The sequence below is a fragment of the Onychomys torridus genome, chromosome 23, assembly GCF_903995425.1.
Source record: "Onychomys torridus chromosome 23, mOncTor1.1, whole genome shotgun sequence".
Classification (NCBI taxonomy): domain Eukaryota; kingdom Metazoa; phylum Chordata; class Mammalia; order Rodentia; family Cricetidae; genus Onychomys; species Onychomys torridus.
The window spans coordinates 48656107-48679081 of record NC_050465.1 but is presented as its reverse complement, the minus strand read 5'-3'; the positions used below and the strand labels follow the sequence as shown (position 1 = coordinate 48679081).

The following is a 22975-nucleotide window of genomic DNA, read 5'->3' as shown; positions in this document are numbered from 1 at the left end:
ATGACAGACTGTCCTCCAGGTACCACATCCCACAGTGTCTCCTTAGAGTCTACCCAGATACCACCAAAACCTCTTGTCCCCTGCCAGCTCTGTGGTGTTCAGTCACATTGGTCCTAGAGAGTCAGGCTGTGCTTAGAGGTGTACCATGTCCCCTGACTCTCTCAGCTAGAAATGGCCTAGTTTTAGACACCCCCTTTCTCCTTTCCATTTCTGTAATTCACAGCTGAGTGCTAAAAAGTGAAAGAGAGATGCGTGGGTAGAGGTGGGAGGAGCCCAGAGAAATTCCAAAGAATTAAGCAGGCAGCAAGTGGTGGTAGTGAGGTCACTGGAAGTATCCTTTAGGTACTTGGGACTTTCCGCATGTGCTACACACACACACACACACACACACACACACACATTCCTGCTTCTTCTACATAGTGACTGCCAAGTTGTCCCTCATGCAGTATTATATTTACCATGGCTCTAAAAAGCTTTGGTTTTGTAAATATAGAGTCGCTGTAAATAGTTCTAGAAATGGAAATCTCCTTGGATAAGGGGCTTGGTTCAGTTCTCCCCAGGAACCCCAAAACACAGCCAAGATTTGTAACACAGAGTACAAAATTTTCATATTTCCTATCAAAAAGTTTGAAGATGAATGTTTATGCTTACTTTTCAACACCCAAGGCTGCAAAAGACACAGGAAAAGTTTACTGGTTTCTATGTATAGAACCAATGATTTACCAATATTTTCATGTTAGAGTCACTTTCCAGCAATTCCTATGCTACCGATCCAAGCCTCTCTCTCTCATGCCCTCTTAGCCTGTGGCCACAGGCCTCCAACATGGGCAATCCACAAGAGACCCTCTGACTTTTGGATACAGACCCTGTAATATCTGTATTCCTGCACCAAAGGGAATGACATTCCCATGAGAAAATATTGAAAGACAATACCATCCATGAAGACCTTTCCATTGGTGGAAGATATCTTCCCACTGAAGAATTACAATGTCCAATGCCCCTGGAGATTCATCTGGCTTTGTGACAGTTCTCTCAAAGACAGAAGTCTATAATGACTATCATAGAAGCTGGGGGATGAGTCTCGTTCTGGGCTTCATAACTACTACCCACATCTCTGCAAATTTCTCTATCAGAGGAAAAAGTGCCACAGATTACAACTGAGGATGAGAGAGCACATGGTTGACTGGAAATCTAAGTTGATTAATGGCTTCAAAAAGTCAAAAATCCTTTCTAAGCAGAGAGAGGCTTTGTGGGGTTGGTAGGAGTGCTTCAAGAATGCGGAGGACCAACCCAGACTCCTCCATGCTCTCCCTGGAGGGGTTCTGAGAATGTAGCTAACTCAAGCTCTATTTGTAGATTCCCAAAGTGAGTTTATTACATCATCACAAGAATCAAATGAGATAATTGCTTTAAAATCCCTTTGAGTTGTAATAATCCAAGCAAATATTAGGTATTTCTACATATTTCAAAATAATCATATAGTATGAGTTTTTGTAACTATGGTAGGAGAAAATGGCCCTGAGAAAGGTATTTAGGTATTGCTGGGTAGTTTTGATTACTGGGGACTCCCTTCAGCAAAGGTCTTTAGGGGGTTATCTTTTAGTTTTTGCCTGTACCTTATGGGTTGTGCTCCAGAGGGAAAAGGATAGGAGATGAAAATAACCAAGAGGTCACCTGGCCTCTTTAATATCAACAGGGTATGACTTGCTCTCGTCTACCCTGTCATCTGCACATGATGAGGACACTCTTAAAAGTTTTTTTTTTTTTAAATAATAATAACAGACATTGGCAAGACTATGGAGCAGTGTGAGCCTGTGCACCGTAGGTAGATATTTTAAAGAGTACAACCAATATGCAAAGTAGTAGATCAAATTTCAAAATGAAAAGTAGAATTACCATGTAAGCCAAAAACTATACTTCTAGATATGTCAAGAAGAAGTGACAGTGGTATCTTGGAGAGATACCTGTGAAGCCATGTTCTCAGCAGCACTGGGCAGAAAGGTAGAACAAACCCAAATGCCCACTGATGGGTAGATAAACAGAACATGGTATACACATACAGTGGAATATTACTTGCTCTTAAAAATGAAGGAAATGCTGATCTAAAGAGATGGTTTGGCTGCTAAAGGCTTACAACCAAAAGGACAAGGAAGGAAAATTTGACATATCCTACAGGAGATGCACACCAAGGATATTGTGCTAAAGTGAATAAGCTAGCCCTAAAAAGACAAATCCTTTGCTATTCCACTGATGTGAGGCATCTAACTAGTCATATTCACAGATTCGGAAAGAAAACTGGTGTTTGCCACAATTGGGCATAGAAGGAAATGTGAAATGTCATGTGATGGGTACCAGGTATGCACAATAAGATAGTCCTGGGGCTTGGTACACAATGCTGAAGATTCTGAACTCTACACCTCAAAATGGTTGCTGTTGTAGGTTCATGCTAAGTGTATTTTACCATAATTAAAATAGAAAAAAAAACCTCAGTTAATATTAGTCAATATTACAGCATTTCTGCATTTGCTCTCCCTTTGATTTGTGACGCTGGTCCTCAGAGTCACAAAAGGGCAAAGAGCTTAGTTCTTCGAAGCAAGCCTGCCCACCAGAGCTTGAGTAAGCACGGCTTCAGGGAAGGACCTGGAAAAAAACAGAGCATGAGCTCCTTGCCCTGGCTGGCAGTCCCATGGCATTTCCTCTTACAAATATTCCTGGGCAAATGCTGCAAGAAGAGTCTAGAAGAAAACACAGCCTTGTGCTTAGTAGAAAAGAGAGCAGATATTATTTAGCCGTGTTATTTTAGACATGCCATATTCCGCTAACAGCTGGCAAGCTCTTTAAGCATGGTTCAAAAGCTGTAATAGCTGAATGGAGCTCCGACATAACGTGCAGTAAGGGGAGCACATTTCTGCAGATTATTAACACAATCATCTCATTTATATTATAGCCAAACACCTAAGATGTCTCCCAACTTGACACTTCATGAAACAGGTAGTTAATTAGCGTAGGTAAAGCACCATTTAACCTGGAGTCTTCCCGGCAGGCATCTGGCAAGGTATAAAAAGCAGGAAAAAGAAAATAAGGATGGTGGTGGGGCGGGGAGAATGGAGAATGGAGCCAAAATCTCGTGGAAATGAAAAATCAGAGGAAGGCAGGCAGTGGCCCTGTGGAGGTTTGTCTAGAGGCCTGGGCACTTTGGACTCACTAGTTCTTTGTAGTTACTTGGTTTATTTTTGGTGTTGCCATATGGTGTGAGGATGAGCTGCCCATAAGAGTGCACGGTCAGGAAGCACGGAATGTCTCTTTTTTTCCCCCGCTTTCTCTACGGCTCGAGACTGTATTAGTCTCTAGTTCTGACACCCACAGAACATCAAATCTTAGCAGTTTGTGATTGCACCCATACCTGGAAAATACAGGAGGTCATGGAAACAGTTTACAAATGAGCCAGGTGAATAGCAAACCTTGCTCAGGGTACACCAGGCCTGTCCGGGGCTGTCAAGTCAGTCCTGTAAGACAGTCAACTGCATAGTTGCTAAAGTAGCCACCTGATGAGGAGCTCAGAAAGGCATGAGGACTAGCCTGAAGAACTAGACTCCAACTGTGCAAACTCCATCCTTTTGTGGCTCAGAAGGGAAAACGCACAATGAAATAGCATTCTTAAACCTGTGGTGAACCAGGGGGCTTCGGGGGCAGGGTGACTGGGAGTCAAATATTAGATTTCTGCCAGCCAGTGGTGGCACACACCTTTCATCCTAGCACTCGGGAGGCAGAGCCAGGCAGATCTCTGTGAGTTCAAGGCCAGCCTGGTCTACAGAGCGAGATCCAGGACAGGCACCAAAACTACACAGAGAAACCCTGTCTCAAAAAACAAAACAAAACAAAATCAGATTTCTATGGCAGCTCCTCACTGATTTGTCGGCCACATCTTCCTTACTGGTTTCTGTCCTATCAGAGCTATTTTGTAAGTACCCAGGCAGTCTGCCCACATTAATAATAGCAAAGTCCCCTACATGCTAGACCAGTGCCGCTCCCATGTGGCATCACATAGGACCCACATAATGGACTTTGGTTAAAATGGGATTATATGACCAATGTTCTAAATCCAACAAACAAACAAAAGCCCACTGAGATGAGGCTTTTTTTTTTTTTTTTCCAAGACCACCAAGCAATGAAGACTGCATCTTAATCCTTGCCATTCAGTGAGGGCCAGTGTTCTTACCCACCCTTGATTCTTCATCTGTTTCCAATGCTTTGAGCGTTTCTAGATTTGCAGACACGGAAGTGCTGCAAGGAGAAAGTAATGTTTACTCTGCTTGCTGTCTGCCTCCTGCTGTAAAAAATACCCAGACAGCACTCTGACTTTAATCTGCTTGATGGTGAGCTATATATTTTAAAACCAAGTGATGGCTTAAAACATATCCTGACTGTTTATGCTGGCTAGTTTTATGTCAATTTGATACAAGCTAAAGCCATCTGAGAAGAGGGAACCTCAATTAAGAAACTATCACCACAGGCTGGAGAGATGGCTCAGTGGTTAAGAAAATGCCTTGGTAAGATCAGGCTATAAGCAATCCTGTCAGGTATTTTCTTAATTAGTGATGGATGTAGGAGGGCCCAGCCCATTGTGGTGGTACCATCCCTGGGCTGGTGGTCCTGGGTTCTATAAGAAAGCAGGCTGAGCAAGCCATGAGGAGCAAGCCGGTAAGCAGCTCCCCTCCATGGCCTCTGCATTAGCTTCTATTTGAGTTCCTATTTTGACTTTCTTCCATGATGAACACTGATATGGGAGCATAAGCCAAATAAAGCCTTTCGTCTCCAACTTGCTTTTTAGTCATGGTGTCTCATCACAGCAATAGAAATAGACCTAAGACCTAAGACATTGGTCTAGGTCTACTCTGTCCTGGTTTAGCCAATTTCATTTGAAGAGAGTTCTGTCCTTGGACACTGTATAGATGATACCATCTCTTGAAAGGAAATAAAAGTATTCAGAATGCCCAAGAAGCTGTATGGGTTTTTCAAAGATGGTTATGTTTAGTAAGCCACCATGCTTCTCAGCCCTTGGTAGTAGCTGTCCTCAGTTTATCTGCTGAGCAGGTACTTACCACGCCAGGAGACACTGAGATTTCAATGGAGATTTGCTCCAAAGCATGTGCCATTATTACGGAATGAGCAGAGAGGATCCTGAAACAGAGGCACTGAGAGATGTTGACGTGCAGAGGCTTCATCAATCAGTGTCAGTGAGGACAGGTGGCCCTCAAACATAGAAAACACTTCCTAGAACTGTCTGGGGAAAAAAAGCCTTTATCATTGTAAAATTTGTGCATAGGTGAATTTTAGTTTTACAGAGAGGCCAGAGACACCCAATATTAGGAACATCTGTACAAACTAAAGTGAACAGATGTATAAGCCATGCAACCGAGGGCCAGTTTGCCCTTTCATTTCTGAGTAGATAAGCTGGGTCTATGGACATGATCTTACTCATGCAGCTTTGGTTACATTTTGAGATTGGGTTATACCAAATGTCAGGCAAACAGCTTGACCAATGGAAAAAGCATTCCAGGTATAACAGAAATGTTTTTGTTTGTTTGTCTTGTGTTTTTGTTTTTTGCTTTGTTTGCTTTTTTTTTTCCCCCCGCAGAAGACTGCTAAGTAGAAATGCAGGTAAAGAGGTAAAGACAAGTGTCCCTAGGAAAGTTTATGGGGGTCAGCGGGGGAGGGGAGACTTAATTCACACAAGGCCAGAGTGACTGGAAGGGTCTAGAGAGCTTTGGAGAGGGATGGAGGAGGGGAAAGAGGGAGTGATTTCTAGAAAGGGGCAACTCTGAGAAGTGATAGCGGAGAGGGAGAAAGTGCTCTCTAGAAATGGGGTCTCATTCAGAGAGTAATGTGCTTTATCAACGCTGCATGGAGAAACCCTTCTGCTGTTTACTACATTAGAAGGCCGAGACATTTAGCCCTCTGAATGATCATATTGAAAACCACAAGCTAGTTTAGAATTTAGACATGGTTTGTTCCCCACTCATGCTTCTAGAACTGATCTGAAGTAGATGCAGGTCAGTGTATGAGATACATATAAATACGATGCTAACCAGGCAGCAGACAAATCATAAACACTAAGAAGGTGCTAGAAAGAAGTCCAAATGGAGACTGGGTAGATGGAAAACCATAAACGAGACCCACCCTAGACTCCAATGCTAAGGAGGTTTTAGGCTTCCACATCCTGTCATTGACTTTGATTTAAAAATGATCAGATGGGGCTTCTTTCTTTACATGGATTTACAAAGATTTCCATAGCTAGAATGGCTGACATCAGAAGATCAACCCTAAGAGGGCTTCAGTACCTGAACACAGCCCTGGCCCCCACACACTGTTCACCCCATTGTCCGAGTATAGATATAACTGTCAGTGTTGAGGAGTGGAGGTACATAGAAATCCAACTCCTTAAGGAGCCTGCTGATCCTTGTGTTGTCTTTACCATTCTGTAGAATCTGGAAGTTAAAACAGAAACTTCTAGAACGACTCCTGTTGTGGGATAATCTTTTTGTACACTATGAAGATGTGTCTCTGCTAAGGCACCTTTTGATTGGTTTGATAAAGAGCCGAATGGCCAATAGCTAGGCAGGAGAGGATAGACCCAGGAATTCCAGGGAGAGATAGGAACTCTGGGAAGTATCGAGGTAGAAAATTTGACAGCTAGACACAGGGACGTTGGATATACAGTATGGAATAGAGGTAACAGCAGAATGTAGATTAATATAAATGGGTTAATTTAAGTTATAAGAGCTAGTTGGGAACAAGCCTAACTAAGCTAAGGCCAACCTTTCATAATTAATAAGAAGTCTCTGTGTCATTATTTGGGAACTGGCAGTCCAAAGAAAGTCCTGAGGGAAAAATCTTTCTTTTCTAATTTTCTATAAATTTCCACTTAATTACAATAGATGACTTCCATCACAATTTCAGCCTCCAGCTCCTCCTTAACTCTCTTAGTCTTCTTTAGCAGAGGCTCTCAAATTTGATTGCAAACAGAATCACCTGACAGACCTGTTGATGATGCACTGGTGTGGGTGTGGTGGTACACCTGTAACCCCAGCACTCTGGAGACAGAACAAGGCTTTTGAAGACCTCAAGTTCATGGACTATATAGTGAGTTTGGAATCACCCTGGGCTAAATAGTGAGACTTTGTCTCAAAACAACAATAAAACACTGACTTCCCTACTCCTCTGTCTTCCTGCCTGGCTCCTTGAACGTTTATAATTCACTGGGTATGAGATGAAGTTACTTTGTATTTCTCCAAGTTGACATTTCTGCTGTCAGTCTTAGGAATGACTCCTCCCTGGTTATTTTTTGTATTTGTGTTTCTCAAAAGACTAACAAAAATATATCATTTTTAAAGTTGTCTTATTCCCTAAAGGTAAGAGAAGAAATATATGAAAACTCAAAGACTCACCACACTATGTGTTTTCCATATGGGAAATCTCTTGACCCGCACAGCAGACACATGGGTTATTATTTCCAAACTCTCTTAATAGGAGAGAAACTTGGTGAAATGTTTCTCTCAGTGTTGGAAATTTTTCCCAATACTATTTGACAGGATTCAATATTATCTCTGACTTCCAACATGTGTCTTCTTCTCTACACTTAAGTAGATTTACCTTCCAATAAAAATAATTTTGGAGCCAGGCAGTGGTGGTACATGCCTTTAATCCCAGCACTTGGGAGGCAGAGCCAGGCAGATCTCTGTGAGTTTGAGGACAGCCTGGGCTATAGAGTGAGTTCCAGGAAAGGTGCAAAGCTACACAGAGAAACAAAAAACAAAACAAAACAAAACAAAAAAACAAACAAAGAAAATTGGATGCAGTGAAATGGAGTTAAGATATTCAGTTTTTGGCAAGGCTACTCACTAATTCCATTTCACTCAAAGTGAGGGACGAATTCAGTACAGTCAATGGTTAACGGGAAAGAATCGTGCTGCTAAACAGCTCAGCAGTGACAGGTACTCAATGGCGTGATTTAGCATTATGAGGAAACTAAAGACACTTACCTTTTTCACAAACCACTGGCAAAAAAGCAAAGGGCAATCCATTCTCTGGCATGAATTCCACAGTCCATCCAAATGATCTTCTTGGGACTGTTGGATGGTTTGCTGATCTGGGGTGGGGGTGAGGGACATTCAGGCTCCATAACCAAAGGATCGCTAGTGTAAGAGACTGTAAAGCCACCATGTTTCATTCCCCCACAGTGCCCTTCCTTACTTCCCGCTGGGGTTCAGGGATGGTGACAAGGATTCTAGTGAAGATCCCCACCAGTGTGGTCCTCTCCTCTCCTACCTTGTTCTCCTGCTCATTACCTTGATGGTTGTTCTTAGGACTGGACACTGATTCCCCAGCACACCCATCCAAAGAATCATTTCCCCCTGCATCCTAAAGTATACCATGGTTGCAAATAAAAGCAAAGTCAATAGTGGCTCTCAACCTTTATCATGCACAGAATCACCTGGCAGACACATTAAACACTGGGTATGGTGACACATGCCCCTAATCCCAGCACTCTGGAGAGAGGCAGAGGCAAAAGGACCTCAAGTTCAAGTCAACAGCCCCACAAGCTAAGAGGCTAAATGTATACATGGCTTCTATGCTTCTAGGCTTTATACACATAGCTCACCCAAAGAGCCAAAGCATGTATCAGCTGTGATGTTCAAGAATCAAAAGTATTTCTAAATGAATCAAACCTTCACTCAAACTTCCCCAAACTATAAGCAGATCAAAGTTCATACCCTGTGCTGTGCTTATGAAATTCTCCAGCTACTCCTCCACCCATAGCCACCCCCATCTTCTTCCTTCCCTGCCCATCTGCCCTCTTCCTAGAGGTGGGTGGAGATTACGCTGACAATTTTAAGTTCTCTTTGGTGGATGAGGGGCTCTAACTAGTCCCAGGCTCTAACAGTTGTATCTGACTTGGGTTTATAAATGGCCTACCCCAGGCTGTATGTCAGTCTTGGGAACTGAACTGACTTTCCCTCTGTCCAGTGGAAGATCCCCCTCAACTCCCCTCCCTTATCTCTTTCCCTAAACCCACCCCTTCAAAGCCCACCAAACACAGTTCTTCTCCAGAGAGGCTCAAGACCACTCCCACAGCGTATACAAGCTGCATCCCAGAAAACAGACACATGGTTCTTCTGGTCTCTCATCCAGTCTCCTCTCTGCAGGCCGGGGAATCACCAAGGAATGCTTTATGCATTAATTAAACTAGGCCTTTTCTTAATTTGGTCTGATTTGAATTGTTGCGTTGGTGGAGAGGCCTATCAGGGTGCAAAAACTTGCTACCCTCCACATAAGATACTTACAAGCTGAGGCAAAGTCATGGCTGGGGTTGTCAGAGTCAAGGGACTTTCTTCCTGTGGCTTCCCCTGCCTCTCAAGGTTTCCAGGACAGTTCCTGACCACCACCACCCCCCCCCCCCCCAACCCCCCACCCAATTTTCTTCTAAAATTACTCTTTGAAGACCATTGCTTTGTCAGAGATGATGGCATAGGCATATATTCCAAGTTATCTGTGAGAATATGTCTGACATAAAACAGTCATAAGGGATGGGGATGTAGTTCCATGGTAGACAGCTTCATTAGTGTGTGAAAGATTGTAGCTATGTCCCCTGTATGACAGAAATGGGTGGGGGGATAAGGGGAGAAGGAGGAAAAGAAAGGCTACTGTTTTAGTGCAATTAGCAAGCCATGCCCTATCTTAGAACAATCAGGCCATCTCCTTGGGAGGGACTGAGACAGAGGAGTCATTTGACCACACTTCACGGGTAATTTTAATGTCCAGCCAGGATAGACATTCCCTGGTCTGGACCTAAAAGCTTAGAAATTCTTGCCCTATTGAAGAGTGACACACCGCAGACATTTTATTTATTTGTTTGTTTGTTTGTTTATGTATTTATTTTTACCACACAAAGAGGTAAGAGAACTGGGGCACTAACTACTGCTTTGGTTTAAACAATTATCTGGTTATGGGACCTTGACCTTGTATAAATCACCTTACTTCTGTAGGGTTGTTTCCTTTGTGGTAAAGCCACAGAATAATAAATGAAGGTTTTCTGTGTTTTAAAACATTTTTAGGAGTGTGTGTGTGTGGGGGGGGGGTTCTCTTTTTAAAACAAAACATTTGGACTAACAAGATGACTCTGCAGGAAAAGACATTTGCCCCAACCCTGATAACCTGAGATTGATCTCCAAAACTTACATACATAGGGAAGAAGAGAACCAGCTCCTGGAAGTTGTCCTTGGTCTACAAGCATGCCCAGGCACATGAAGGAATGGGGAGGGGAGAAGAGGGGAATGGGGGGGAAAGAGAGGAGGGGAGAAGATAAAGAAAAAAACCACCACCAACAACAAAGAACAGAGGAGATGAAAAATGAGCCAATTCTAATCCTTGTGGGGTGATCCGCTCATGGGTTCTCCTCCGTTTGGGTCCTGTCATGCCTCAGAACCCTAGCTTTATGAAGCAGGCGTGGGCAAAAGCCCAGTTTGGTGGAAAAGGCTCTTTGAACTCTCTCGCAGTTCTGGCAGAACCCCTGCTGTACCTTCTGACTGGGCAGATTCTGCCCTAAGGTCAGGCTCAGTCTCGGCACTCACTTTCAGGTAGTAGATGTGGGCCAGGTCTCATAGGTCATTTCCAGGAAATGCTGGGTTGCCACTTCCGCATACTTCTTGCTGACCCGGCTCATCCGCTGATAGATCTGAACTAACCCACAGGACCACGCTGTGACCGGGCTCACTAGGCAGGTTGCTTGATTGCCTCCAGTTGAGATAAATGTTCTTTCACTCTGACCCAGAACTTTGCACGCTGCTCTAGACTGTGAAAGTCACGTGACAAGCAAACCAGAGGACTAAAGCCATGATTTATGATCTCGCACCTATCACTTCCTTTCAGAACTCATGGGCCACCAAGGACCACCCCTCCCCCCCCCAACCCATCCCATGTACCTTTACAAATAAGCAATTGAGAACGAACAGTTTTGATCATCCACCAGTGACCCTTCAGAGACTGTGTAAAATAGCACACCCTTCACACAGCTATCAGATTTAGCCTTCCTGCACCACACACAATTTTTTTTTTTTAAGTAGGATCGTCTTTCCTCCTTAGGAGCATAAGAGCTATGGACAGATGTTCTTTCTGCCATAAAGGTTCATTTGGCTTGGTCCTTAGTACAGCAATGTGGAGGGTTACAGAACCTTGAAGAAGTGTGTGTGTGTGTGTGTGTGTGTGTGTGTGTGTGTGTGTGGTGTGTGGTGGTGGTGGTGGTGGTGGTGGTGGTGGTGGTGGTGGTGGTGGTAGGTCCTTAGGTCATTTGAATCCCTGTCTTACACAGGGAATACTGGTCTCCTGGAGTAAGAGTTCTTGAGAGTGAACTGAGATAAGGTTTGGAGCCTGACCCCTGCAGTTCCCTCTGGCTTCCTGATTGATAATGTTTTTGCCTTCCATCCTGAGTTGATGCAGCTGAGGTAGGTGGTCCTCACCAGAGGGTGACCCAAGCTGTTTGGACTTTCAGCTTCCCAAACTGTGAGTTAATTAAACCTCTTTTACTTACAAAGTTATCCTGCTTTGGGTATTTCATTATAGTAATGAAAAGTAGATTAATAGACCAATAGCATCCTTTGTTAATGTTCTAAGATTGGACAACACCCAGTATGCCCTTCCCAGAATCTGCTTACTGAAGTTTCTAAGTCAGACCCATGTTAATAATTTTGATTAAACTTAATAGCCCTGAATAGATCTGATTTAATTATAGATCATATATATCAAGCTTTGAAGGAATCTTATACCATGACTAATAAATCTATAACTGGGGTTCCATAAGAGCAAATGCAGTGAAAAATGAAGACATATTAGGGCAGCCTTCAGCCTGTCTCAGGACACATGACACAGTTGACACTGGACAATCCAGAACTATAGGAAATAGTAGTTAACTGGAGAAAACAAATTATCTTTAAAATTTAAATCTTAATTGGCATAGAGACTATGGAGAAAACTTGTTAGTACCTTAATAAATACTTGACTAAGTAAGGGCAGTTTCAATTCAATCTGTCCGCTATGAAAGAATAGTATTTTATGACACAGGTACTGTAAGCATCTGTGATGGGCCAGAGAAAGATACAGATAGGCCAAATAAAGCTATAAATAGGAACAACTGGAAGTGGCAGGTGTATGTTTACTTATTGCCTAATCGGTGGTTAATGCAATCAACTTTATGTATCATCGTCACAATGCTTTAAGATAGATGTTACTATTCCAGTCTCACAGATGAAGAATCTAAGAATTAAAGAGATTAAGTAAGTGCCTTTATCAAGGTCTTACAGTCAGCAAGTAACCAAGCCAGTGTGATCCTATCATGGAAACCAGATGTCTTCATTACTCTTCCTGTTACTGTGATTAAAAAACAAAACAAAACAACAACAACAAAAAACCCACTCAGACAAATTAAGGGAGAAAGGACTTATTTGGATCACAGTTTGAAGTACATTTGATGGTGACGGAGAAGTACTGAAGGTAGGGCTTGGTAGCTGGCTACCTTGTGTCCACAATCAGGAGGAAGAGAGTGGTGAATGCTGTGCTCAGCTGGCCTCCTCTTCCATGCACTCCAGGACTCAAGACTGCTGTCTTCTGTGAGGGTGGATCCTCCCACCTCAATTAATCCAATCAAGACCCTTAGGCATGGCCAGAGGCTAACCTAATCTACATAACCCCTCACAGGAATGCCCAGAGACTAACCTAGTCTAAATAACCCTCATAGATATGCCGGAGGCTTGTTTCCCAGGTAATTCCTATCAAGTTGTCGACACTGACCATCACACCGGATCATCAGGTTTCCATGGGCATACGACATCTTGTTCAAAGCCACAGAGCCAACAGTTCTTTGAGGTAATATCTACATGGGAAAGTGTAAGTTCTTTTCAGCATTCTAAACAATTATTATGGAAAAAATACTATATTCTCAAATGCAGAGAGTATAAATTGGTAAAATCTATTTGGAAGGCAGTTTGTGCATTTATATACACCATTTAGATATGTGTATCCTTTGATCTAGCCACTCTAGCTTTAGACGTCTATACCAAACCCCCCAAAAATGTGTGTGGTATCATTATAGGCATACACACAAAAGCCATTTCTTTCTCACGACCTACTCTAGGACCACCAAGCATCTTCACAGCATTACAAATGCGTCTTTGCAGAAGGCTTTCACTCTAAGAACCACTGTGGAACCCCTCGATCCAGCAAGAAAAAAACCAACATTTTCAGCTAAACAGGACCACTGAGGACCCATCTTTCCTTGTGTCCCACACTCACACAGGCGCCATCTCCGTGCTTCTCAAATCTGCTAAGGACACGGCAATCCCAAAAAAATGTTCATTAAGGTTCATGTTCAAATTGGGCACTTGGGGCTGTTCCCCTTCCCTTTTCTTTGTGTTATTAATTTGTCTTTTTATTTTGTATTGCCAGGTTTTGTAGTTTCCATAGGGGTGCTAATGGTGGAGGGAGAGATGTTTGGAAATTCATTCAACTTAGCATACAGACAAATCTTCAGTTCACAGTTTGAGCCAATCTAGTTTGTTAATATTAATATTAAAAGTAATCCATCCTGATATATCCTAAAGCAACACCGTCCTTCATACTGTGTGTCCTCACTCACCTCTCCCATGGGGAGATGTCTCTAATAGAAATAGGTTTCAAGGCTCCTCTGTGGACTGACAACCTCTTATCTGTACTGTGCTGAGGATCTGGAATGGAAGGAAAGATATGAAACAGTGAAGACATCAGGACTTCCTGAAGAATAGAAGATTGATTTAAAATGTCACAAAGTGACTGGAGAGATGGCTATAAGGTCAGAAGCATTTAATTCTTTAGCAAAAGACCAGAGTTCAATGCCCAGCACTCATGTTAGACAGCTCACAGTTGACTTATAACTCCAGCACTAGGTGATCCAACTCCATCTTCTGGCTTCCATGAGTACTTACACACACGCACATGCGCACATGTGCATGTACACACACAAATATTTTTTAAAAAATATAAAATTTCGAATGTCATAGAAGGCAGTGTACACAGGATTTGTAGTTCCAAAGCCAATGTTGAAATTATAACTCTGTGATTTACCTGTTAAGATATCTCGGGCAACTCTTTAGCCATTGTGAAATGCAATTTCTCTGTCTACAGAGTGAGGACAATCATGTCAACCTTGCAGGGAGGCTAGAACAACTCAATAAGGCATTGTAGATAAAAAGCACTTGTAAGTTTGTAAAAGGTGTAATAGCAAAGATTTATTGAGCTGAAACTTTTTTATGAGACAAGCACCACTCTACATAATTTAATTACCATTTACTCCTTTCTAAAATGTTGAGACAGATTTCTTTTTAACCTCTGTTTCAGAGATGAGGAAACCAGATCCCAAGGAAAGTGTTAACTGGACCCGAACCCTGGCAAGCTGATTTAAGAGCCTCTAATATTAACCACTGCTGTAAATGTGTGGGGAGAATGAACCCTTGTGCAGCAGTTGCAGCCAATGACTCTCCATTGAGATGTCATCACCCAAAGTCATATTAGAATTTGTTCCTAGTGTTGTATATTCTATGGGGTTTGACAGGTGTTTGATGTCCAGCATAAACCAGTCTAGTATCATAGAGAATGATTTTAGTTCCTAACTGTCCTCTGGACTCTGCTCATCCATCCTTCCATTTTTCAACCCTTGGTAATTACTTCTCATCACTTAATCTGCATTTTCCAGAATATTTATAGCTGGGGCCACACTGTGCAGGCTTTCCAGACTGATTTTTTTTCACTTACTAGTGTGTGTCTTAGTTACTTTTCTATTGTGAAGAGACACTGCGACCAAGGCAACTTATAAAAGGAAGCATTTAATTGGGTGCTTGTTAACAGTTTCAGAGGGTGAGTCCATGACCATCATGGCAGCAGGCAGGCAGGCCTGGTGCTGGAGCAGTAGCTGAGAGCTTGCATGTTGTGACAACAACCACAAGGCAGAGAGTAAGCCAACTAGAATGGCATGGTTTTTTGAAGCCCAAAGCCTACCCTCTCTGGCACACCTCCTCCAATAAGGCCACACCTCCTAATCCTTCTCAAACAGTTCCACCAACCAGGAAACAAGCATTCACATATCTGAGTCTTTGAGGCCATTCTCATTCAGACCACCACAACGTGCTTAAGTTTCTTCCATATCTTTTCACAGCCTTGGCAGCTCCTTTCTCAGAGCTGGACAATATTCCCTTCTCTGGATGTGTCACAGTTTACCCATTCATATGTTAAAAGACACCATGGTAACTTCCTATATTGGCATTATGAACACACACGGGACTGATTTTGTGCAGCCGTATTCCTAGTTCATTTGGGTAAGAACTAAGGAGTACAATTGTTGAAACATATGACAAACATTTTTTTTCCCTGTGAGAAACTGATAAAGCACTGTCCAAAATTGGTGGAGACAGTTTTGCATTTTCATCAGCAATGAGTGAATTCTGGTTATTCTACATCCTCACTAGCCTTTGATGTTAGCCTTCTAGATGTGGGCTGCTGTAGCAGACTGTAGTGCATCTGGTAGTTTGAATTTGCAATTTTCTGGTGACAGATGAAATAGAACTTCTTTTACTAGGTTCCTCAACTCATTGTGTTTTCTTTGATGAGGCATCATTAGGGCCACATTATACTTACATGTCCTTGTATTAATGTTTGAGTTTCAGTGTTCTTTATATATTTTGGATCACATTCTTTTTTCAGATGTCTCTTTCATAAATATTTTATCTCAGTTTCTGTCTTCTGGTTTTCTTGACACTTTCTTCAAAGAGTTAGAAGCTTATACATTTACTAAAGTTTGGCTTATCAATTTTTTTATGGGTTGAGCCTTTTCTGGTGTGTCTAAAATATCAGCGTCATACTTAGAGACATCTGAACTTTCTAGCCCATCTTCTAGAATTTTTTTGAAGATTTATTTATTTATTGTGTATACAGAAGAGGGTATCAGATCTCATTACAGATGGTTGTGAGCTACCATGTGGGTGCTGGGAATTGAACTCAGGACCTCTGGAAGAGCAGTTGGTGCTCTTAACCTCTGAGCCATCTCTCCAGCCCACATCTTCTAGAATTTTATAGTGTTGTATTTAATATTTAAATAAAGTACTTTGCGTGTGTGTGCACATATGTGTGTATGTGTGTGTGCACATGTAAATGAAATGAGAGTCCATGTGTGTGTAAACATGTGCACAAAGACCAGAGGTCAACCTTGGCTGTCATCCTCAACAATATTGTCCTCCACCTTGGAGAAGAGACAAGGTCTGTCATTAGCCTAGAGATTTCTAGTTAGGATAGATAGGCAGGTGAGCCTCAGGGACCTGTCTGTCTCTGTCTTCCCAGAGCTGGGATGGCAGGGGCTTGCTACCATCCAGCATTTTGGGCTAGGTTCTGAGGATCAAACTAAGGTCCTCATGCATGGCAAGTACTTTACAGACTGAGCCACCCTCCCAGCCCGGTGGTATAATTCTGAGTTACTATCTGTGCTCTCTCTGTTCTGTATGTCAGTGTCTGGTTCCTCTAGCACTCTCTATTGCATTATCTTTCTCCTTTGTCCAGATCAATTGGCTATGTGTATGTGGGCCTGTTTCTGGGCTCCCTGTTCTTTCTACTGGTGTATTTGTTTATTCCTTTGTCAATACCACACTGTCTGGTGACTGTAAGGTTACAGTAAATCTGAACTAAGATCATGTCAGGCTTCTGACTTCATTCTCCTTCAATATTGTGTTGGCTATTCAATGTCTTTTATTGGTCCACAAATCTTTAGAATCAGTTTGTCAATAATCACAAAATAACTCCCTAGGATTTTGTTTGGGGTTGCATGGTGTATATAAATAAAATTCGGAAGAGCTGATATCCAGACAATTCTGAGTCTTCCTTCATGTGACCATAAATATTCTCCCATTCATTTACTTCTTTGATACCTTTCATTTAAGTTCCTTACATTTCCCTGAAGAGTTATGTCACAAATATTTCATTCTGGGAACACTAGTGTTTGTTTGTTTGTTTTTTATTTCAAATTCTCCTCACTCTTTACTATGTATAGGAAATCAATGGACTTTCCTATGTCAGCCAGTTGGCTCTGATGGGTTCTTGGTTCCAGGATAATTATTGTTGATTCTGTTTTTCTACCTGTATATTCCTTTTAAACATGTACAGTTTTATGCATACTTTCCTAAACTATATGCCATTTACTGCCTTTTCTTGTTTTATTGCATTAGCTAGACCTGCAAGAGCGCTATTGAAAAAGAGCAGTGGGTGTAGGCACTGTGCAGAAATGACTGATCTCTCTGTGAACACTTCCAGGTCCTTGCCTTTAAGGATAACATTAGCTGAAGCAGCTTTAAAAAGTATTCACCATATTGAAGAAGTTTCTTTTTCTGAACTGTAGATGTGTGCTGGGTGCTGTGAAAACCTTCTGTAGACCTACTGATATGATGCTATAACCTCCCTTCATCTGCCTGTGGATGTGATGGAATGTTGAACCAGCTGTGTATGATTGGGCTAAACCTTCTTTAGCCAGGACATACAGTTCTTTTTATCCAAAGCTAGGCTGTATTTGTCAGTATTTTTTGAGGATTCTTCTGAGTTTATGAAGGCTATCAGTTTGTACTTTTCTTTCCTTGCCAGGTCTTTGTCTGACTTGGGTATTAGATAAATGCTGTCCTTGTAGGCTGGGTTAGAAAGTTTTCACTTTACCCCTAACTTCTAGAAATAACTGTGGAGAACTGGTATAACTTCTGCTTAAATGTTTGATAGGAACCAGTAAGCCACCCAGGGCTGCTTCTGCTGTGGGTTAATCATAGCTTCAGGGGTTTTTGTTGTTGTTGCTTTGTGGCTTTTTTTTTGTTGTTTTTGTTTGTTTGTTTGTTTGTTTTTTTAAACAGCTATAGTATTGTTTTAACTGTCTACTTAGGGTTTATCTTTCAGCAAACTGATTATTAACACCATTCGATGCTCACTTTATTTCAGGCATTAGGCTAGCACCTACAAAACCAAACACATGTACAGTTTATAATTCAGTTCTCATTTTAACCCTATGAAGTGTGATCCATAGCAAACAAGAAAACAGAGCAGGAGAAGAAAGTAAGTCACTTGCAAAGTGACTCATTAGCTAATAATTAGCTGATAAGTCATGGAATTAGTCGTTTGGTGAATGTTCCTAGCTAAAAGGCTTTATTGAACAAAGACCAGGGGTTTGACTAGTCATTGGAGATCACACTGATAATCCATTTACCTAATAAATATGTATGGGACAAATACTTCGTTGATAGCACTGATGTGTCAGCTTTAGGAGATGCTGTGATGCAAATTTCTGCCTAGGGATGGTGAATGCAGGGGAACTTGGACAGCTAATTAGCAGTGTTCTGATGACTTTCATCTTTTCCCCACGTTCTTGAACTTCTATCGAACTGTGTCTCTTCCTTCTTGAGCCTTTGTCTCTTTCTCTGTAAAGTGAGAAGAGTAAGAGCACTATTTCAAAGAACTCTTGTGAGGAGTCAATCCGCGTTTAGCAATGAGAACACTCCCTTGTTGTAGGACACCCCAACAACCAGTGGGTAAGCACACAGGAGTTCAAACGAAACACAGCACACGCCGTATTCAGCTGCCATGATATTAAAAGCAAAAAGCACAAGGACTAATTTAGCCATTCAATTGGTATTGCTCTTCTTTTTTAAATGTTTTTAATTGAAATGGAATTACATCACTTCCTCCTCCCTTTCCTCCCTCTATATATACAAACAGAACCTGTTGAATCCAGTTTTTGTAGTTTGTGTGTATATTATTACAAGGCTGACTTCTCTGCATTGGACAACCACGTCACAGGTCAAAACTTTTCTCCTAGACTCCTGGGGATGCAGGAGAGCGCTGCTTGTCCTCACTACATCATTGTCAGATCCTCACCTTCTGTTCTTTTCTTTCTCTCCTATCAGTATGAGGGGTTTGCTGGTGTTCTTAAACAATGGGGGAAAAAAAGCAATTTTTTAAAAAGGCAATGCTTCTTTAAATAACTCTGGCTGTCCTGGAACTCACTATATAGACCAGGTTGTATTTGAACTTACAGAGATCCGCCTGCCTCTGCATCCCAAATGCTGGGATCAAAGGTGTGCACCACCACCACCCTGCTACAAAATATCTTGGTATGATTAATTAAAGCACAAATTTCAAGCTGGTACATTTTTGGCTAGGTTCTGAGTGTCAAACTGGTGAGCATACACCTATGATTCCAGAACTCAAGAGACTGAGGCAAGAGGATCACAAACCCAAGTCCAGCCTGTGTTGCCCAGCAAGAGCCAGGATAAAAATAAAAAGCAATGAAGGTAAATAAACAAGTAGAACAAAGATCCACTGCTATTTAGAATCATGTACTAACAATCAACTACCCAAACAGTATTCAGTTTCTGCACCTAATTACACTACTCAAAAATGTAGTTACATTTATTATCATTAATTATTATCAATACAACTATTAAAAGTTTGAATTTAGCTCCTTGTCTTCAAAATTATAAATGTTTTATCAGATGTTGAATGAATTTTGTCATATTTAGCTTGAACAAGTGAGAAGCCTGTAAGGCTGTTTAAAGAATTACCTAAAATAAAGCCGGCGGTGGTGGTGGTGAGCCTTTAATCTCAGCACTCGGGAGGCAGAGCCAAGCAGATCTCTGTGAGTTCGAGGCCAGCCTGGTCTACAGAGGGAGATCCAGGACAGGCACCAAAACTACATGGAGAAACCCTATGTCGAACCCCCCCCCAAAAAAAAGAATTACCCAAAACAATGGAAAGGAGATTCAAAAGTAGATTAAAAGAAGCAAATGTTAACCAATATATCTCTTCAAGTTATCTTAGAATATCTACCATGCATTGTATTTTTTTATAGGCACTAATGCCTCAGAGTGAAAAATTTCAATATAAAATGTATATTGGTATAAGTAATATATGGAAGTTAAAAGCTTTATAGAACATACTGTCATTTTATAAAGAATAATACAAATATCCCTTAGTGTGTTTCAATTCATATAAATACATTTTCAGAAACATATTCTATGTTGTTATTAACAAGTCCACAAATAGTCTCTGTAACAGCACTAGTTAATCCTCATTGAACAGTCCATGCTAGCATCTCCCAGTGCTGTCTGTATCTCTACAATGGCCCAACATGTATGCATTCAAACCACTTTATTCAAAGCAGCGACAGGTAATAGTAATAAGATTTATTTATTTTCTTGATTTAAAAAATCACCTTAATACATGAGCATATGAAAAGCCAAATGGCACAGCCTTTAAATAACAAAGTGTGAAGTGTGATGATCTTGTGGCTGACTACCAGCTTAACGGCAAGCAAAGTATATTGAAGCTCAGAAAGGGAGAATTTGAACTCAAATCTGGCTAACAATAACCAACACTCTATTAGCAACTGTGTAGGCTGGGACCATTTTAAGACTTCCATATTCATATGCATGCTGTTTCTTTCCTTGTAGTAACAATGGTCTTTAGAACAAATGCTATCGATGCTTTATTTTCCCTGAAGACTTAGTTATATAGATTAAATATTTTTAAGTAGCTGCTGCTGATTTGGACAACAAAGACATCAGCCATAAAGATCAGTTCAAGGAAGTTATTAAAAATGTAATTATTCTTTAGCAAGGGGAGGAGAGGGGCAAATGAAGAGAAAGCCTTCTGGGTCTCCTCTCATGCTTCCTCACATCGTTCATTCTGCTTGTGGAGCCCCACTGGGAAAGGAGGCCTCTGAGGCCTTTTACAGCAGCATCAGGGATAAGGGTGGTGGATGGCCATCCTCCCTTCAGGTACTTCAGTAAATATTTGGCTTTTGCCTTGTCAGTCATCTGTTTGGGAGTAGGACATGAGCCCACCCTTGGGTGTCCATGGAGATTAGTTCTAGGAGCATCGCATACAGTGCTACTGTGCTTTCATATAACCTACCCACCTCCTCCGAAACACTTTAACTCATCTTCAGATTACCCCTAACACCAAACACAATGTTAAAAGAGTTTATATGGTTCTGTTTATGTTTTTAGACATGCTCGGTATAAAAGAAACCCTCTTTTGTGGATATTTAGCTAGAGTTTCTATTGTTGTGAGAAAACACCATGACCAAAAGCAATTTGAGGAGGGAATGGTTTATTTCATCTTATAGTTTATAGTTCATCATTCAGGATGCCAGGACAGGAACTCAGGGCAGGAACCTGGAGGCAGGGGGTGATGCAGAGGCTATAGAGAGCTTCTTACTGGCTTGCTCCCCATGACTTTCTCAGCCTGCTTTCTTATAGAACCCAGAACCACCAGCCCAGTGAGGGCCACAGCTACTGTGAACTGGGCCCTCACACATCAATCATCAATCAAGAAAATGCACCACGGGCTTGCCCACAGGCCAATCCTGAGGGTGTCTTTTCTCAGTTGAGGTTCCCTGTTCCAAGTGACTCTAGCCTGTGTCATGTTGACATAAAACTAGCCAGCACACTGGATATTTTCAATCCAGAATTAGGAGTCTCACTGTGTGTATCCATGGGCACACTAAAGAGCAGTACTCACACTGTTAGTGAGCAGCTGGAACCCTCTAAAAATGTCTCAGCACACACAATCATTCTCTTGAGTAAAGGCAAACAAACCCCTCTAGCCCCAACATTCAGCTTTTCACCAACTGAGGTCAGCAAATACCTATTGCTTCTGGAAGCCAGCACTTAATAGGGGGGTTCATCTAATATGTAAAACATAATGGTCTGGAATTTCAATGACAGCCTCTGATGAATAGTTATCGTGATTTTTATGTGAAAGAAACAAAAACTCCATACTTAAAACTTAAAAAATTTAACAGTGAGTTTAAGTGAATGTTTACCAGGTTCTTGCATGATACATAACACATGTCAACAGAGAAGGGAAAAGTTGATGACCACCCCCAACCCCACCCCACCACCACCCCCACTCTCTCACCCCCCACACCCCCATGCAAGTTATCACCACTCTCCTCTCACTGAGCAAATGAAAAGGTAATTGTACTTTATGTATTCTTTTTGAGGAGACATTCACTAAATGCTGAACAGAGACAACACTCCTTTGGGGTACATTATTAATAAGCACTGAATCAAAGAAGGGGCTGATGGAATTCCAACTGGAATGTATAAAGAGGTAAAAATAACAAATGTTGAGGCAATTTTCATACTTTAAATATTTAGTGGAGAAACAGTAGCATGAATATTTCATGTAGTAAAGTATTTTCAGTTTTTTTCCTTATAAAATTAACATATATTAAAATGGAGAAATTAGAAAGTATGGAGAAAAAGGAGCAGGAAAAAAAATTGTAAAAAATGATAGAGTAATGCTCAATACTCTCATGCTCCCAAACTAGATAGTGTTGATGTTTTGGGGACATTTCCTGTCAACCTTTGGCCTATGCACCTATTTCAACTGGTTATATTTATGTATAACATGTGTACTCACTCCATTATATTCTATATCCTACCGGAAACATCTCTTTCATTGACAAACTCTTTTAAAATATTATTCTCAGTGGCCATGTAACACTTGAAAGTAAATATCTATTATATATTATTGTTTATTGAAATTCTTTCTTCTGTGCTGGATAGAACTGTTTCTCATTGTAGAGGCGGTGGGTGAGTGGGAGCTATTGTAAGTAGTCCTGTGGCAAGTAAGTTATGCAGATTTCTGATCTCGTTTCCAATGATTTCCTTGAGTACATCCCGAGGTCAGATAGGAAGAATACTTTCAAGCCATTTGGTTTAAATCACAAAATTCCAATGATTTTTACAGAGGTGCACTTTAGAGAGGAAGTGTGTGTGTCTGTCTCTGTCTCTGTCTCTCTCTCTCTGTGTGTGTGTGTGTGTGTGTGTGTGTGTGTGTGTGTGTGTGTGTGAGAAACTTTAAT

The 22975-nt window shown here is 41.4% G+C and overlaps 1 protein-coding gene across 1 annotated transcript in view; it reads right to left on the bottom strand.

Moving 5' to 3' along the window:
• Window positions 1-22975, bottom strand: part of Cpo (carboxypeptidase O) — a 76153-nt gene that overhangs the window by 26722 nt on the left and 26456 nt on the right. Inside the window, 8 exon segments of the mRNA XM_036173003.1 lie at window positions 3206-3313; window positions 3316-3403; window positions 6376-6488; window positions 8043-8066; window positions 8069-8149; window positions 10632-10646; window positions 10649-10735; window positions 13688-13750. Of these exon segments, the coding sequence (XP_036028896.1) occupies window positions 3206-3313; window positions 3316-3403; window positions 6376-6488; window positions 8043-8066; window positions 8069-8149; window positions 10632-10646; window positions 10649-10735; window positions 13688-13750 (579 nt within the window).